This window comes from Elephas maximus, chromosome 6 (assembly GCF_024166365.1).
Source record: "Elephas maximus indicus isolate mEleMax1 chromosome 6, mEleMax1 primary haplotype, whole genome shotgun sequence".
NCBI lineage: Eukaryota > Metazoa > Chordata > Mammalia > Proboscidea > Elephantidae > Elephas > Elephas maximus.
This window is the reverse complement of record NC_064824.1, coordinates 100,455,560-100,473,892: the sequence shown is the minus strand read 5'-3', so window position 1 is coordinate 100,473,892 and position 18,333 is coordinate 100,455,560. Positions and strand designations below refer to the sequence as shown.

General features: G+C 37.8%; 1 protein-coding gene across 1 annotated transcript in view; it reads left to right on the top strand.

Moving 5' to 3' along the window:
- MPP4 (MAGUK p55 scaffold protein 4) overlaps positions 1–17,436 on the top strand; it is a 43,444-nt gene extending 26,008 nt beyond the window's left edge. Inside the window, exons 11-21 of the mRNA XM_049888835.1 lie at positions 918–935; positions 2,307–2,345; positions 4,465–4,485; positions 7,404–7,418; positions 8,699–8,740; positions 9,063–9,233; positions 10,676–10,756; positions 12,788–12,881; positions 13,287–13,395; positions 14,290–14,424; positions 17,245–17,436. Of these exons, the coding sequence (XP_049744792.1) occupies positions 918–935; positions 2,307–2,345; positions 4,465–4,485; positions 7,404–7,418; positions 8,699–8,740; positions 9,063–9,233; positions 10,676–10,756; positions 12,788–12,881; positions 13,287–13,395; positions 14,290–14,424; positions 17,245–17,436 (917 nt within the window). The remainder of the gene's footprint in view (positions 1–917; positions 936–2,306; positions 2,346–4,464; positions 4,486–7,403; positions 7,419–8,698; positions 8,741–9,062; positions 9,234–10,675; positions 10,757–12,787; positions 12,882–13,286; positions 13,396–14,289; positions 14,425–17,244) is intronic.
- Positions 17,437–18,333: the final 897 nt, after the last annotated feature.

The following is an 18,333-nucleotide window of genomic DNA, read 5'->3' as shown; positions in this document are numbered from 1 at the left end:
ATGACCCTGAACAATTTTATTACTTCCTCCCTGAACCTCAGTTTCTCATCTGTAAGACGGAAGTAATAGCACCTATGTCATAGTATTATGAGATTAAATACAGTAATGCAGAGAAAATACTTTAACACAGTATCTCGCCCGTATGAAGCACTCGACAAATGTTAAAAAAAAAAAAAAAAAAAGCAGTCGCCATTGAGTCAATTCTAACTCATGGCAATACCATGTGTGTCAGAGTAGAATTGTGCCCCATGGGGTTTTCAATGGCTGATTTTTTGGAAGTAGATCACCAGGCCTTTCTTCCTGTTAAATCTCTATCTCAAAACACTCAAGATTCACTGAACACTAATCTTGTCATTAACATAACAAAGACAACCCATTCCCAAATGGCTTCGAGGCATACAACACATTTTTTGGGGGGGACAAAACTCAATCCATAACACAGGCCTATGTTAGTTTGTAGATGGTTCCTGAAAAGCTGCTTACTGAAGATGCACCTAAAGTTGTTATCTCCCTTCCTCTCTTCCTTTTTTCTATTCAAGATTTACTAAGTTCCTAAAATGTGCTGAACTAAGCACAGTAATTCAAATTCAGAAATGAGTAGAACATAATCCTTATAGAGCCATTTGGGATGAAAAGGAGTGTGTTTACAGAAGCAAATAGATACCCATTTATAACAAGGCTCACAAATGCGTGAGTTGGTATAGGACATTCGTCACTTTGTTACTGAATATACACTGAATTTCTAAAGAATAAATTCCAGAATATTAATTACAATAAATTTGGCACCTTTGTTTTTCTTATTGTAAGTAAATTAATCTGAGAAAACTATAGCATAGACTATTGTGTTCCCTTGGTTTTTTTTGTTTGTTTATGTTTGTTTTTGTTTTTTCCTGCTTCAACGATTTGTCTGTACCCAGTGAGTTCTATGGAAGAAGGTAAGAAACAGAATTTAGGGGAAAAAAACCTTATATCCAAAGTCTCCTAGAAATTTCCTGTTTTCTTAATCCGCCTCAATTCAGTTTGTCTATTATGACCTTGGAAACCCTGGTGGTGTGTGTAGTGGTTAAGTGCTACAGCTGCTAACCCAAGGGTCGGCAGTTCGAATCCACCAGGCGCTCCTTGGAAACTCTACGGGGCAGCTCTACTCTGTCCTATGAGTTGGAATTGACTCGACGGCACTGGGTTTGGTTTTTGGTTTTTATTATGAGCTCTTTCTATATACCCAATAGTGTAGTTGCTAATACCCAAATCTATAAAAAGGCATCTGTCAAAAGAATGCATATAAAGCATAATTGTGCTAACACTGAGAAGAATAAAAGAAAGGCAAAGTAACAACCTTTATATGCAGCCATAGTGCCTAAGAGGGCAGCATGATAAGAACTCAATAAAAGTTGTGAATCTGATCAGCTGTTTTGTGCCAACTGCTTTATACACATTATCTAAAAATAACCCTTCAAGAAAATTATTATTATTCGCATTTTATTGGTGAAGAGACTGAAGTTTAGAGAAGGTAAGAAAGTTGTCAGAGGTTGCAAGCAGCGTAGTCTGGATTCAAACTTCTAGCTCTCTGAACTTGATCAATGCTTAAGATGGACATCAAAGCATTACAAGCAAAGGGAACAGCATAAGAAAAGGCACAGAGGTGAGGAAGAACCAGTGGTCTACTCTAATGGGAATATAAGGTATTTGAAGGAGTGAGGTGGACAAAACCCTTCGAGGTTGAGTTTGGGTCATATTGTGAAGGGGTTGAAATGCTAGGGTGAATGGTTTTAAAAGTTATATTCTATGTGCCTCAGCTAAAGGTAAACATCCTGTACCAAACCAAACAGTTGATTCCGATTCCTGGCAATCCTATAGGACAGAGTAAAACTGCCAAATGGGGTTTCCAAGGAGCGGCTGGTGGATTTGAACTGCCTACCTTTTCGTTAACAGCCAAGTTTTTAACCACTGTACCACCTTTACTGAGCACTTACCATATGGCTGAGTTTTTCATGCATTATGTCAATTAGTCCTATTCTATATGGTAGGTATTATTACTGTTCCTATTTTACAGAGGCTTAAAGAGAGGTAAATTGTCCAGAACTCAAAAGTCTATGCTTTTTAAATTTTAATTATTTTATATAGCCCTCATATCATACATTTTCATTTAATACAGTCGAGTCCTTTTAATCCCTCCAAGTGAGCAATAGTTGTTAACACCTTACTTCTGTAAGGTGGGCTGGGTTTTAGTATCAGACATAAACTATATATGGGGAATTCTGTTTTTTAATGCTGATGTACTTTAAGTTCCATTTTTTCCTTTGTAGAAGATGACATGAAGATTGATGAGAAATGTGTGGAAGCAGGTAACATTTCCTTTTGAAAGATTTGCTGCCAGAAGAAACATGAAGCACCTCAGCTATAGATTATCTAGAGTCATCCCAATGCCCCCAGGCCTTTCCTCTGCAAGAAATGTGTAAAAAGACCCTCCTCCCAAACTTCTTCTGTGGTTCTGGCACTCGGAGGGAGAAGCACAGCTGGGGGAAGGCCTCCAGGCCCCACAGACATTTTAGAGTGGTTTCTTGGAAATGCTCTCAGGAACACTTCGTTAACATTCAGAGTTTCAGATGGTAGAACACCTGCAAACCACGTATTCTTTGTGGAGAACCATAAAATATCAACATCGAAATTCAGAATAGCAAAATGTGTAATTTTTTATTAAGTCTGACACCATCTTCTGGTGATTCTGGTAGAAAGAAGCAGTAGTGGGTTCTAAAAATTTGAGAAATATATAAAAAATTTTCACATTTCTGTATTTAAAGTTTTTGTAAATTGGGAAAAGATTTTTCAAATTTAGTGGCAGAACTACGATTGGCTCAAGAAGCACTAGGGTTTTGTTGGAAGACTAGTTGGAGACCTTTTGATCTGAAAGGTGAATTTGTCTTGGCTTTCTAGGCTAAATCTAGTTTTTGGAAATTAAGAACCAATATGAAATCTTAAACTAGTGGGTGTTTCAAAGATTCACATGTACTTCCCAGAACAACTACAGAATAATGCTGACACTATATTTATTTTACCAAGTACACATTGTTTTCTTATTACAGTAATTTTCATTTCTTTTCTGTAATTTTAATTTTTTATTAGGTAATACATTCACACAGTTCAAAACTCAAAAATTTAAAAATATTACCCATTGTCATCAAGTTGTTTCTGACTCATAGCGGCCTTATAGGACATAGGGTTTCTTAAGCTGTAAGCTTTACGGAAGCAGACGGCCACACCTTTCTCCAAAGGAGCGCTGGTGGGTTTGAACCACCGACCTTTTGGTTAGAAGCCAAGTGCTTAACCACTGCACAACTGGGCCTCCTTTATTTGAAAGTATACTCAGTAAAAGTTCCTCTCTTTTCATGTTCCTCATTCAGTTTTCTTTCTAGAGGCAGTAAATGTTCTCAGTTTCTTTGGTATATCTCCAGACATTTTCTGTGCATATAAAAGCAAAGATGCATATTTGTTTTTCTTTCCTCTCTTCCACATCACCTTCTTTTTTTTTTTTTTTAAACACACATGTATGTACCCTTTGATGGTGTGCTATACACACTGTTCTGATCATGGCTTTTTTCTATTAACACTATATCTTGCAGTTGATTCCTTCTTATCACATAAACGGCCTCCTTATTTATTTTAATTTTTTAAACAGCTTTATTGTATTCTATTGATTAAATAATCATACGTTTGTACAATCACCTATTGATAGACATTTGTGTTATAGCCAACCTTTTCTGTTGTAAACAATGCTACAATGAATAGCTTTAAAAATACATCATTTCACACATATGTGAGAATACATACCATAGATGCAACATCGTCTGATCAAAGGGTACATGCATTTGTAGTGTTGCTATATATTTCAAATTGTTCTCCATATAAATTCTATGAGTCGGTTTTATATAAATTCTAGATACTTACTCCTTAATGTCTCTTTAAATTCTAAGAATTGTTTTAACTAATGAGGAAGTTGGTTTATTTACGATCTTAGTTAAACAAGCCTATTCAATCAAGCCATTTGTACACATCTCTGTCACACTGGCCATGTTGGGGACTCCAACGCTTCAGGCAGGGCATCAGCCCTACTACATTTGCAAACCCTCTGGAAGCAAAGTTGTTCAATATCTAGTAACCTATCAGAGTTCCTTGTGATATTTCACTTTTCCCTTTTCTCTGAGTCTTCTTTTTATTCAATGTATTTATGTTAAGCTCCTGCTGCACTCCTGCTTGTTGTCATGGTCAACTTGCTTAATACCACTTATCTCATTTAAGCCTTATATATACCGTAGAGACACCACTGACTTGACATTTGTTTAGGAAAAAATAAAAAACAGTGGCGTATGCGAAGAAGCACAGGGAATTAGACTGCTAAAATATAGACTCACTGTGGCTAACAATGTAAAGACATTTTCGGTTTTTTGCCTCCATGGAAAACCAAAGATGAAGAAACATTTGAATCTGGTAAGTAAAAAATGAGCACTTGCTACTGACTTTTTAATGTATATGCCAAGTTTTGGCATAATTTAAACACATATTTAGGGATATGATACAATATTTTTTTTTAATGAATTAACAATATGATTGCAAGCACTGTAAATTTCACCTAAACCAGAGCTTCTCAATAGGTACACTGCTCAATAGGTGCAGGGGCATTTTAGAGCTTCGTGGGGGCATTTTTTGTTGTCACAATAATCGAGAGCACTACTGGCCTTTAACTGATAGGAATCGGAAATTGCAATCGAGACAAGTCAATATGAGACAGCCCTGTACAATGAAGAGCTGTCCCTAGTCACACGTATCTTCTGAACGTCCTGCAGGACAGAACCCATTACAGATATAAATGGGTAGTTCTTTAACACACAACAGTGATGTGTTCATGTTCATAAGAAGTAACATGAAATGCCCGGTAGTTTAGAAGACAGTCATTTTGGAGAGAGGCATTCAAACAGAATAAAGACACTTGCAAAGATTGAATACTTGATTTATTCCACACATTCTGTCTACTTCCTACTGATAGTAAGTAAACTGGAAAGTGAGGTAACTATACTGAATTAATCATTTTCTTTTCCTTTTAATACGTTATTTGTTATAGTTGATTACACGTGTAAGTATCACCAAAAGTCCTCAAAGTAATGCTGACATCATTAGTAACAAAACAGGTCCCACAGAGTATTTTTGGAAAACTTGCCACTTCCAAGAATTTTATGTTTCCTCATTTTCTTCTTTTCATTGGTCTATAATTGTGTTGGCATATTATCCCTACTTCAATTAAGACAATTTTCCTCTTTCTCTTATCATACACAAGTAAATCTGGTCTGTTACTACTTACCAGACACTTCTTTTTATTCTAGTGTCCACTTGGTCCTTTGCTCTTCCATTTTTCTGTACTTCATATAAGGGATATTTTCAATCTCATTTCCTTTAAATCTAAGTTTCTTCACTATAAGTAGATGTAAGCATCTAATAATACCCTATGTCTTACAGAAAAGTCAGGCTACAGCATTTATACTTTGACATACCTTCTATTTTTTATTTCCCTTTATATTACAGTAAGAGCATTGTATTTAAATTTTTTTTTAATTTTGTGTGTGGTAGTCTACATTATCTATGAATTTGATCTTACAAGAGCAGAGCATTGCTACAAATACTAGTCATGAAACAGAGGGCACTGAAATTGATGGATTTGGGAACCACGCACCTAAATGATTAATTTACTGTTTGGGTTGTTTCTAAATTTCCTATTTTCTGTTAAGTGTTTGGCCTGTTTGGCGTAATTTAGTTATCTACACTTGGATCGCTGTTTGGGGTTGATTTAGGTTTTAATTCCTCTGGATTATAGGCATCCTTCCTTGCTCTGTTCAACTCATCATTTTTCTGGCAAACACTCCATATGCTAAACCTGTTGAAGATCAGGAGTATTTACACGGTTTGTGGAAGGAGAGGCCAGGTTAAGAGCATGGACTCTTGAGGCAGAAACGTGTTGCCGTCGAGTTGATTCCGACTCTTAGCGACCCTATAGGACAGAGTAGAACTGCCCAATAGGGTTTCCAAAGAGTGGCTGGTGGATTCGAACTGCTGATCTTTTGATTAGTAGCTGAGCTCTTAACCACCGTACAACCAGGGCTCCTCTAGAGGCAGATTTGGGGCCAATTGCTCCCTGTCTGTGTCTTCCCTGGCAAGTAACTTAACCTCTCAGTTTTCCCATCTGTAAAATGGGAACAATAATTTATATAACATGGTAAAGTGCTTAGAATGGTACCCAGCACACAGTAAGTGCTGCGTAAGTGTTCCCTTGGGTTATTATGACGAATTCTGCTTGTTCCTTGGGGCAGTCATCGGCTGGTTCTCTAAGAGCAGCACTGCGGAGGGAAACACATAGCTGCCCACCCTTATCTAAAGCACCAGCTCTGGGCCCCTCTTTATTGAGAATGAGAACTCTCAGTACCTTCTGAACCCAGCTCACTTAGAAGCTCAGTTGAGGAACAATTAGAATCCAGCTGACATGTTTTCTAAATAAGAACCCTTGGCATCCATTCAAGATGTTTAATTATCTCAGAGCAATTAGTCGGCAGTTGAAGTTCTACAGTTCCTGTCGTAACTCTGCTCAAAACGAAGTATCATGTGACCTGGGGTTTCTCCAGGAGGTGATATGTAGTCTATTTAACTAGGAACATTATTTAAAAACAAAACAGAGAACATGGCACTGTTTAAAGATGTCGAGAAAACAATTCACTCTGTATTCAGTCCCACCCCCCTTCCAGGGACCTACTGGAGATGGAAATGTGTGCACTGGGGTGGGGGGCAGAGGTGGGGGGGGTAGAGGCCTGAGGCTTCTGCAATGTCTGCCCCAGTGCCCTCCACCACTGCCTGCACTTCAAAGGGCTGCAACAATACCTCTGGAAGAGGAGAGAGAAGGCTCAAATCTGTTGCCTTCCTATAATTTCTCTTTCAATTCCCACTTTGTGTCAACCAAGTAGAGAAGAGAGCCTTCTTGGAGAGTCTTTGGAGTCTCCGGATGGTGCAAACAGCTAAGGGCCTCAAATGCTAACCAAGAGGTTGGAAGTCCCAGTCCACCCTGAGTCTCCTCTGGAGATTTACTTCTGAAACATCAGCCATTGAAAACCCTGTGAAGCACAATGCTAGTTTTACGCGGAACACGTGGGGTTGGGGTCGCTAGGAGTCAGAGTGACTCCAGGGACAACTCTTCTTCTTTTTTTTTTTTTAAGAGTCCTGGCAAGCAACTTGTAGAAAAAGTTATTTTTTCCAAACAACAAAATGGATGCTTCGCTATGGTCGTTTGCCTTTATCTGATGGCTAACTTAAGTTTTTCAAAGGCTTAATTTTTTCATGTCTGTTTCCGCACTTACCCAAATATCCAGAGGAGCTTTCAGAAGGTAATTGTTCATTTTTATTTCCTGAGTAACCCAAACGAAGCCATGTTTAAGATCTTTCATTGCCTCTAAGTGGATACTTGACAGGATGACTTTTACGAATGAAGACATAATATTGTAAAGGTGAAATACATGATTATTGAATTTGATAGAAAACATTTTTAAATGAACAACAAAGCAATTAAGCTTTTATGAACACAGTGAAATCTGTGAGAGCCATAACTCTTGTTTTTCCAAGTCTGGCAAGTTTTCCGCCTTTGACGGGGTGCAGTCTTACCACTTTTCTAGTGTTTTCTATTAGTGGGAAATATTTTAGTTTTCCTTCTCTTACAGGTTTCCACCTTCCACAGATTTTGGCTTTCACAGGTTTTACTGTATATCCCTAAATAAACATTTCCTTTCAAGTTTACTGGCATATTACAATCAGAAAAATGAACTTACTTGCTTACTTGGAATTGATAGGTCTGTGTTTTCTTTATGTTTTAAAAATGTGTGTTGAAAAACAAAAACAAAGGTTAAAAAAAAAGGGGCTGTATATATCAGTCCATTTTATGGACAAATGTGCTTTATATATTTCAATGATCAGAACAGAGTTGTAAAAGCGAAAAAGAATATAATTAAAAAATAATTTGAAAATGATATTTTTTATAAAATTTTTTCCTGGAGTTTATAACAATTATTCTGAGGCCCAGAATAATTTAGAGCTTAGAGTTTCAACTAGCTCTAGTTGCTCCCGAACCTCTGGGCACAGTTTTCCTCACTCTTGTCTTCTGGGCAAATCAGAAATAATTGGCAGCCATAGAGCAAATACTAATTCTATATAGAACAAATCATTTTACAAGAAAATGAAAACTCGTATGTAGTAAAGAGATTATACGATCTATCAGAACATGGTATCTGCAAATCAAGGCCAAAGCCAGTTTGTTATCTGTGTTTTTTAGAATCAATTTTCTTACAGTAAGTATAAAAATGTAATCTCAGTCTTTATGTTTTTACAATGACTCAATATTTTAGTTATAGCTTTAAACAAGCCAACAATAGCTTTAGGCTTTCAATTATACTAGACAGAATACATTCAGGGGAATGCGAGCATTCTGAAGTGCCTCTGTGTAATTAGGTGGATGTGAATAATAGGATGGAGTGCTTAGAACATTCCTCAATGACAAATTCCACTGTACTGCCATCTACTGATAGTGTCACTTAAAAAATGGAAGACAACGTCATGCATCCATTCTAAATAGATTTCTCTTCTCCCTCCACGTATTCTGCCCCCGCTGTTCCAGACAAGGAGGAATTTGTTGACTATGGTCAGAAGTTCTTTATTGGTAGGTGATGATGATGAATAAGAGCTATTGTTTGTTCTTGTCTCACCTTCCCCCATAAAATGTAAATTCATGAGGAAATGGCCTTTGCTTAGTTGACCACTATAAACCCAGCACCTGGTACAATGCCTGGCACATAGTAGGTGCTTGATGCAACTTAAGGTAATACATGAGTATTTTGTTATTTTCCTTCATATTGCTTCCAGTCTTCTAACTTCAAACAGACATGACTATATTAATGAATGTTTTAGGATCACAGTCATTGTGTGCTTCATCAAATTGGAACCAAGAAGTAACCTCTGCGTGTTTCAACCCTCCCTCCAAGCTGGTTTCCGCCGCAGCATGCGCCTTTGTCGCAGGAAGTCTCACCTCAGCCATCTTCGCACCAGCGTGTGCTGCAGCAGCAGCTGCTACAATGCAGTGGGAGCCTCTTACGAGGAGGTGGTGCAGTACCAGCGACACCCTTCAGACAAGCACCGCCTGATAGTGCTCGTGGGTATGTCCCCCATGCACTTGCTGTCCTCTCCCACGGGGAAGTTTTCCTTCGAGATTCGACAACCTTCATTGGAGTGTGGTAAAAACGGGATTTCTTTCTGGACCCCCGTAAAAAGACCTGTTTCTGTTTTAATAAAGTCTGTTTTATTTGTTTGTTTATAAATAAGATTTTATTGTATCATGCTTTTATTGTCTACAATTGAATGTAGTTTGCCATGGTATATATGAACTTGTATCATAAGTTGTATTATGATGAGGTTATAATTGAGATTTTTTTTGGACTGTTTAGAATTTGTTGATAAGCATAGATGAGTGTTCCCCCAGACTAGATAACTAGCCTGTATTAAACAAACAAAAAACTAAACCTGTTGCTGTCGAGTCGATTCCAACTCAGCAATCCTATAGGACAGAGTAGAACTGCCTCCATAGAGTTTCCAAGGAGCGCCTGGTGGATTCGGACTGCCGACCTTTTCATGAGCAGCTGCAGTGCTTAACCACTACACCACCAGGGCACAGTAGAAAAAAAAATTGAGGTCCATTTCCCTAGCAAAATTTGTAACCACCCTGTTTTGAAAAGCATCTAAGATCTTCTGGACTGTACCTTTGGTGCTAAAGAACAAGGCAAACATAATGTGGAGTGACCTGCTTTTGTGACCAAGATCTCTGCGATGCTGGTCTCTATAGCAGTAGCAACTTACATTTTACTGCCCTCTTCTCTGTGTAGCCCAGGTGTGATCAGAGTTGGCCTTGTAGAGAAGAGCAACATGCCCAGCTACAAAATTTGCAAGGCCCAGTGCAAAATGAAAATACAAGGACCCCTTATTCAAATATTTAGGACTTCAGGCAGCAATAACAGGGTATTAAATCAAGTGTGGGACCTTTCTATGCATGGGCCCTACGAGACTGCACAGGTTATATGCCTATGAAGTCAGCCCTGCCTCCAGTTGGACATGGGGGTGCTGACTCAACCACCTGTCAGGAAATGTGCCCCCTGAATTCTATAAGTCACATAACCTATAATCGTCAAAGCTGATTTCTGGGTTGTGACATGATAGAAACTTCATTTGAAGAAGAAAGGAAGGTTCTCTCAGATTATCTTCATTGAAAAGAGGCTAGCAAATGCTCAGTTTCCAACATTAGATGTTTTCTGTGGTGACAGGTCCTTGCAATTATCTACCTCAGCTGGCGGAAGTGACAGGTCCTTGCAATTCCCTACCTCATTTCTAAGTGGTGAAGATATCTGGGTTCTTCCATAGGCCACTAGGAAAATTCCCAAGAGCATTTTGGAGTTGTTCCAACTTATGAGAAGGGAAGTTACGTAATTTCCCTAAAAACATTTGCTTTCAAGTTTCTAATTCTTCAATAGAATAATGATGACTTCATTACCATATAATTATATACATTCACATCTAATGGTTTTTGTACATGACTTTTTGTGTTTAGGACCTTCTGGGGTTGGAGTCAATGAACTGAGACGACAACTCATTGAATTGAATCCCATCCATTTTCAAAGTGCTGTGCCACGTATGTTTAGTTTTTCTTTTATAGCTATTCACGTTTTCAAAAAACTTTCTTTGCCTCTGCAAATATGCTGATCTAACTTAACTATGTCATACTGTCTTTGCTGTAAAAATAGAAGACACAAGGGATAGACATTAAGTATTTCTAGCTATATTTATTTTAATAAAGAGAATTGATTTACGGGCAGGTAGCCAGCTAAACATTTAAAAGGTGATTGTCTTTTTTTTTTCTTTTTTTAACGATTACATAAATGACCTTTCAGGAAAAGTAATATTAGTAATAATAGCTAACATTCATTCAGTCTTACTACCTTCCAGACACTGTGCTTGGTTATTTAAATGCCTTGTTCTGTTTATTTTTTTTATTAAAAAAAAATGTAATATATACAAGTATAATTTAGAAACAAGGCATGATGGTGGCAAAGTGGGTTAAGCTCCTGGCTGCTAACCAGAAGGTCTGCAGGTGGTTCGAACCCACCAGCTGCTCTGCAGGAGAACAGACCTGGTGATATGCTTCCATAAAGATTACAGCCTAGGAAACCCTATTGGGCAGTTTTACTCTGTCATATAGGGTCACTATGAGTCAGAATCGGCACACAGGAACAATTCAAAAATAATTTAAATAAGATTGTATTACACACAGTGGTTTTTAAAATGGTATTCTCTTATTTTCCTTTTACTCTTGGCTTCCTTTCTTCCCCTATGCTCCTCCTTCACCACTACCACCAAGTTCTAAGCCAACTCCTAGTATGTAGTCTTCCAGATTTTCTCCTTGTTTAGTTTACTCCATTTTATACATATATATATGTAAGCTCTAAGACATTTGAGAACTGCAATTCTAAAAATATAAGGTATTACTTGTTTCACACTGGGATACATCCTTCCAAAGAAAACTTTAAAAATCACTTTAAGAAAACCTGATTTTTTAAATAAAAATAGAAAAGATAATTTAAAGACTTGTGATAGAATTCCTGAATTCAAGAAAACAGAAGGTTTATAATAATGCATAAAATCATTGCTGTCAAATCGATTCCAACTCATAGTGACCCTACAGTACAAAGTAGAACTGCCTTATAGGGTTTCCAAGCTGGTGGATTTGAACTCCTGAACTTTTGGTTAGTAGCCAAGGTCTGAACCACTGTGCCACCACGGCTCCTATAATAATGTGTAGCTTCTAATATATACAAAAGGATATTAAAATGTAAGTTTTGACTGAGGCACTAAGATGAAAATCTTGAGGTATGTGAAAACCAGTTAAGCCCCTCATAGACATCAAGGCAGATATCTTGAGAATTTTGTGGGAGGATTTTATTGAACAGAGCCACCCCTCAAAATGGGCAGGAAGTGTGTATGTGTGGAAGGGGTGTTTCCCCTTTCACCTCAAGGCAAAAGAAAGGAATTTAAGGAGACCACTTACAGATCTATGTTATTGTTGTGAGATGTCATTGAGTGGATTTTGACTCATAAGGACCCAATTTGACACAACAGAACTGCCCCCATAGGGTTTTCTAGGCTGTAATCTTTATTGGGAGCAGATCACCAGGTCTTTCTCCCGTGGAGCTGCTGGGTGGGTTCGAACCAAGAGCCTTTTGTTTAGCAGCCAGGTACTTAATCATTTGCACCACCAGGTTATAGGAAGTGTATTATCTAAACATAAATTATGGCTGGTATTGCTACCTGGGAGTCCTTAGGCATCTTAGGGTTCATGCATAATTCACTAGTGCCTGTTTTGAAGAACAGCAGGTTATTACAGCATTTCCTTAGAACCTCCCTATCCTGGCTAAATATCTTACACATTGTCTTCTACACTGTGGCACTTGGTAAATGTTTATGGAGTAACTGAATTTGATATGGAAGCTACTGCTTTCTTATCACCAATTTAGGCTCCCTTGTTTTGGTTCTAGCAATTATCTACCTGTTTGTTTATGTATTTACTTATTTATTTTTATTGGACATATTTATCCAAGTGTATATTGGTAATAAATCAAAATATTTCAAAGAATCTAAAACTTTTCATTCTTTTTTATTTTGTTAGACACTACTCGCTCCAAAAAGAGTTATGAAATGAATGGGCGTGAGTATCATTATGTGTCAAAGGAAACATTTGAAAATCTCATGTACAGCCACAGGTAAGGTAGAGGTTCAGAATCTAATTCTTGCATCTGATTGCTTTATATTCAAAATAGATTTCTTTTTTTTTCTTTTTTTAAATCCATTGACTAGCGGTCTTGGGGTAATTCCTTTGGTTTCTGAAAAGGTAAGCAAGGAAATGTATGTTGATATATTAGTACATCATCAGGTGATTCTCAGTTTGGAAAGGGAGCAGAATTGTGATGTAAACTTTAGAAAATTTGGGGAAGTAGTTAAGCCCTAGATCTCTTAATTTTTCTGATCCTGATGAATATCCAGTAATTCTTTTTTGTATTAGCAAGATCCACACATTTATATTCTCTTCTATTGAAGTTTACCTTGTTACTACTACTGACATTTTACTTATTGAAAGAGTCCTTGTTTTCTTTGTCCCACTTTTACAGGATGCTGGAGTATGGTGAGTACAAAGGCCACCTCTATGGCACTAGTGTGGATGCTGTTCAAGCAGTTCTTGACCAAGGAAAGGTCTGTGTCATGGACTTAGAGCCTCAGGTGGGTTTGTCACAGAGTATTTCCCATCTCCTCAAAGTAATGAATGCGTGTTACCCATTTTCTGCACATGCTGTAGGTTATAGTTGAGACATTTTATTCTTACCCTTTCAGGATAAGACCACTTTCCACATCTAGGGGCCATGATCTTACCTGAAGGGTCGATTGTCATCATCTTGCCTTCAGTTGGGTGAAGAAGTCTTGCTTCTCGGGCACAAAACTAGAGCTGAGTGGGTGGGCATAAAGAAAAGTGAGAATTTTTCTTGCCTTGAGCTTGATCACAAAGGCATCAAGGTAGCTTCTTGATGAGAGAATAAGACATTGTTTTACACCAGAATGCAAGGTTCTCAGTTCATATGTAGACTGGAGCACAAGTGAACAAGTTAAGTAAGATAAGGGGCATACAATGTGTAGGTCAAACTTTTATGATCCTTGTATTTTCTTTGTGCTTTCCTTAAAATGTGCTTAATAAAGGAAAGACAGACTTGGGTCAAAGCTGGTGGTCAGTGTGAAGATGGCAGGAGTATCTAATGTGAGGTAACAGAAAGAGGAAAGGGAAGGGAGGTGAAACAGAGCTGATCCACCCTGAAAATCTGCCTTTGTCTTTGTGCCTTGAGATCATGTATAGAATCCTACTCTCAGATTTCAATAAAGGATACCATAGCTAGTAAGTGGAAGAGCCAAAATTTGAACTTCGTGTTCATTCTAGAGCACCACCTCCTGACTATTAAAATTTTTGTTTGTTTTTTAAGAGTTGAGGACTTGGGGGGAAGATGAGAATATACTCCAGCTAAAAATAATTGCTAATTTCTGGTCTTAGAAATTTAGAGAATATGCATATCAACTCTAGGAAATTTGGACTTCTGTTTTAAATGTGCATTTAATTTTTCTGTATAGGGTATTCAAGTGGCTCGAACCCAAGAACTGAAGCCCTATGTCATCTTTATAAAGCCATCTAACTTGAGTTGTATGCAGCTATCTCGGAAAAATGCCAAGATCATTACAGACTACTTTGTGGAGATGAAGTTCAAGGTAAGATACAGAGGAAGTGGTTGATTGTATTTTTTTCTAGTTAAAAATCACAGTACTGTTCCCAGAGGATTCCTGTGTTAAGGAATGTAACATTTCTAATACATAATATCCTCAACATCACTTACAGATGTTAAAATAAGTTTAATAATGCTATGATGCTAACTTTCCTTTTTTTATTTCCCCCTTTTTTGATGGAAGGTCCCAAAGCCAGTTTGCAAAAGTCTGACTCTTTTACACAGAAATTAGGTGTGCACAAGCCTGATATTTGTATTTTAAGAGGATTAGTTATAAGAAAGTTTACTTTAAAATGTCATAGTGAATATTTTTGCCCATTCCCAAGAAAGGTGATCTGACCGAATGTGGAAATTATTGAACAATATCATTACTATCACATGCAAGTAAAATTTTGCTGAAGATCATTCAAATGTGGATGCGGCAGTATATCAACAGGGAACTGCCAGAAACTCAAGTCAGATTCAGAAGAGGATGTGGAGCCAGGGATATCATTGCTGATGTCAGATGGATCCTGGCTGAAAGCAGAGAATACCAGAAAGATGTTTACCTATGTTTTCTTGACTATGCAAAGGCATTCAACTGTGTGAATCATAACAAATTATGGATAACATTGCGAAGAATGGGAATTCCAGAACACTTAATTGTGCTCATGAGGATCCTGTACATAGATCAAGAGACAGTCATTTGAACAGAACAAGGGGATACTTCGTGGTTTAAAGTCAGGAAAGGTGTATGTCAGGGTTGTACCCTTTCACCATACTTATTCAATCTGTATGCTGAGCAAATAATCAGAGAACCTGGACTGTAGGAAGAGAACAGGGCATCAGGATTGCAGGAAGAATCAATAACAATCTGTGTTATGCAGACGACACAACCTGGCTTGCTGAAAATGAAGAGGATTTGAAGTACTTAACTGATGAAGATCAAAGACTACACCCTTCAGTATGGATTGCACCTCAACATAAAGAAAACAAAAATCCTCACAATTGGACCAATAAGCAACATCATGATAAATGCAGAACAGTGAAGCTGTCAAGTGTCAGGGATTGAACTGCATCCCCCCAAAACATCTGTCAACTTAGCTAGGTCATGATTCCCAGTATTGTATGACTGTCTACCATTTTATCATCTGATGTGATTTCCCTATGTGTTATAAATGTTATCACTATGATGTAATAATATGGATTAGCTGCAGCTTTACTGATGAGATCTATAAGATTAGATACTCCCTTAAGCCAACCTCTTTTGAGAAATAAAAGAGAAAAGCCAACAGAGAGACATGGGAGCTCATACCACCAAGAAACAGTGCCAGGAGCAGACTGTGTCCTTTGGACATGAGGTTCCTGCACAGAAAAGCTCACAGGCCAAGGGAAGATTGATGACAGGGACCTTCCTCCAGAGCAGAGAAAGCCTTCACCTGGAGCTGGCACCCTGATTTGGACTTGTAGCCTACTAGACTGTGAGAGAATAAATATCTCTTTATTAAAGCCATCCACTTGTTTTTGTTTTACTTGGATCCACAATCAACAGCCATGGAAGCAGCACTCGAGACATCAAAAGATGCATTGCATTGGGCAAAACTGCTGCAAAAGACCGCTTTAAAGTGTTAAAAAGCAAAGATGTCACCTTGAGGACTGAGGTACACCTAACCCGAGCCATGGTGTTTTCAATCTCCTCATATGCATGTGAAAGCTGGATGATGAATAAGGAAGACAGAAGAAGAACTGATGCCTTTGAATTGGGGTGTTGGTGAAGAATATCAACTACACCATGGGCTGCCAGAAGAACGAACAAATCTGTCTTGGAATAAGTACAACCAGAATGCTCCTTAGAAGCAAGGATGGCAAGACTACATCTCACATACTTTGGACATGCTATCGGGAGGGATCAGTCCCTGGAAAAGGACATCATGCTTGGTAAAGTAGAGGATCAGCGAAAAAGAGGAAGACCCTCAATGAGATGGATTGACACAGTGGCTGCAACAATGGGCTCAAGCATAACAACGTTTGTGAGGATGGCCAGGACTGGGCAGTGTTTTGTTCTGTTGTGCGTAGGGTCACTGTGAGTTGGCACCAACTCTACAGCACCTAACAACAACAACAACATAGTGAATATACTTTGTGTGTAATATCAGGTATCTTACTACCTTACTTCTCATTATTTTTGTTTTTACATTTTTTCAATGACTGTTTTATAAAACTCTGATTCTCTAGAATGCAGTTAGTTCAGTGAAGTTTATGGGTGCACTTCAGAGTAAAAAAAAAAAAATTGGGGGGAATTTAAAATTGTGTTCTCATTTCGATGGCTGTCTAAGCAAATTAATAAAATTGTTCTGGGCCATGTGTATGGCCACCTTGTCAAGGGGTACTTTCACAAAATTTTAGCGCCTGTATTTGCATTTGTGTTTATGATTGCATTGGCAACAAGTACCACTACTTTAGTTGTCATGAGCAAATAAGAAAATAACAGCAATAAATTTAATTACTATCCTTATGGATGTGACCATTTTCTATCTGCAAGATAACATCATTCTTATCAGGTTAATGTTCTTTTAAATTTTAAGTTAAAATTTTATTTATATTTAATTGATAAATTTGCTTTGGTTTTATGTTGTATATGGTTTGAAAGCTTCAAGTGTTTAGGTAATAAAATAAATTTAAGTCCAGGTGGGAAGCTGAGTGGTCATTTATTTGACCTGGTTTTTTATAAATAGCTTCTCAACCAATGTGACAGCATAACATACTGTATATTAATTCTATTTGTCTCATTCAATGTCTTATGCGTATTTTTCTATTTCTCCTGAAGGATGAAGACTTACAAGAGATGGAGGATTTAGCCCAAAAAATGGAGGCCCAGTTTGGCCAGTACTTTGATCATGTGATAGTGAATGACAACTTGCAAGATGCATGCGTCCAGTTGTTGTCAGTAGTAAGGAAAGCTCAGGAAGAGCCTCAGTGGGTCCCAGCAACATGGATTTTCTCTGATACCACATCTTAGGGAGGCCTCCTGCTTAATGCTGGAGTTTTAACAATGTACCTTGGTGATAGATACCTGGAATAATAGCTGTAATATAAAATAGCGCTATTTGACCCATTGTAATGCGTGCGACTTTAAAAGTGCGACTCGACGGCAGTGGTATAGTTTATTAATTAATCTTATTTAAAAATAAATGTGTATTGTATGGGTATGTAGACTGGCTTTTGGGAAACTTGTTTTTCCTTCACCTCCTATGCAATGTAGGAACATGAATGTGAAAATATCAAGTCACTAAACCTGAGAACCTTTCATTTATTTCATATGGCTTTTATAGGATTCAGATTGAAAAAGCTTTTCCTAAATAAAATTAGCAGGATTTCATTTCAGAAACTGTGTTTTACTACATAAACCTTGCTTCATGAAAAAGTGTTTGTCATTGTGCTTTTTACAAAAAGTGCCTATTTGACTAACTCAGCAAGAGAAGTTAATATATGTATTTCACACCTAACATCAAAACCTCAGAAACTGCATTGCCTCCATTATCTACAAATCAATCCACAAGGAAGATTATTCTTCTGATCACAAGTGTCCCAAACATTAATCTTCCTAAAAGCCAGTATCCACCTTTATACCTAAATTGCTGACCTTTTGATTAACAGCCGAGTTCTTAACCACTGAACCACCAGGGCTCCATGCCTAAATTAAAACAACAACAAAAAAACCCAAACCCAGTGCAGTGGAGTGGATTCCCACTCATAGCGACCCTATAGGACAGAGTGGAACTGCCCCACAGCGTTTCCAAGAAGTGGCTGGTGGATTCAAACTACCCACCTTTTGGTTAGCAGCTGAGCTCTTAAACACCACACCATGCCTCAATTAGGAAAGGCCAATTGGTCCAAAAGACCAATATACAAGAAA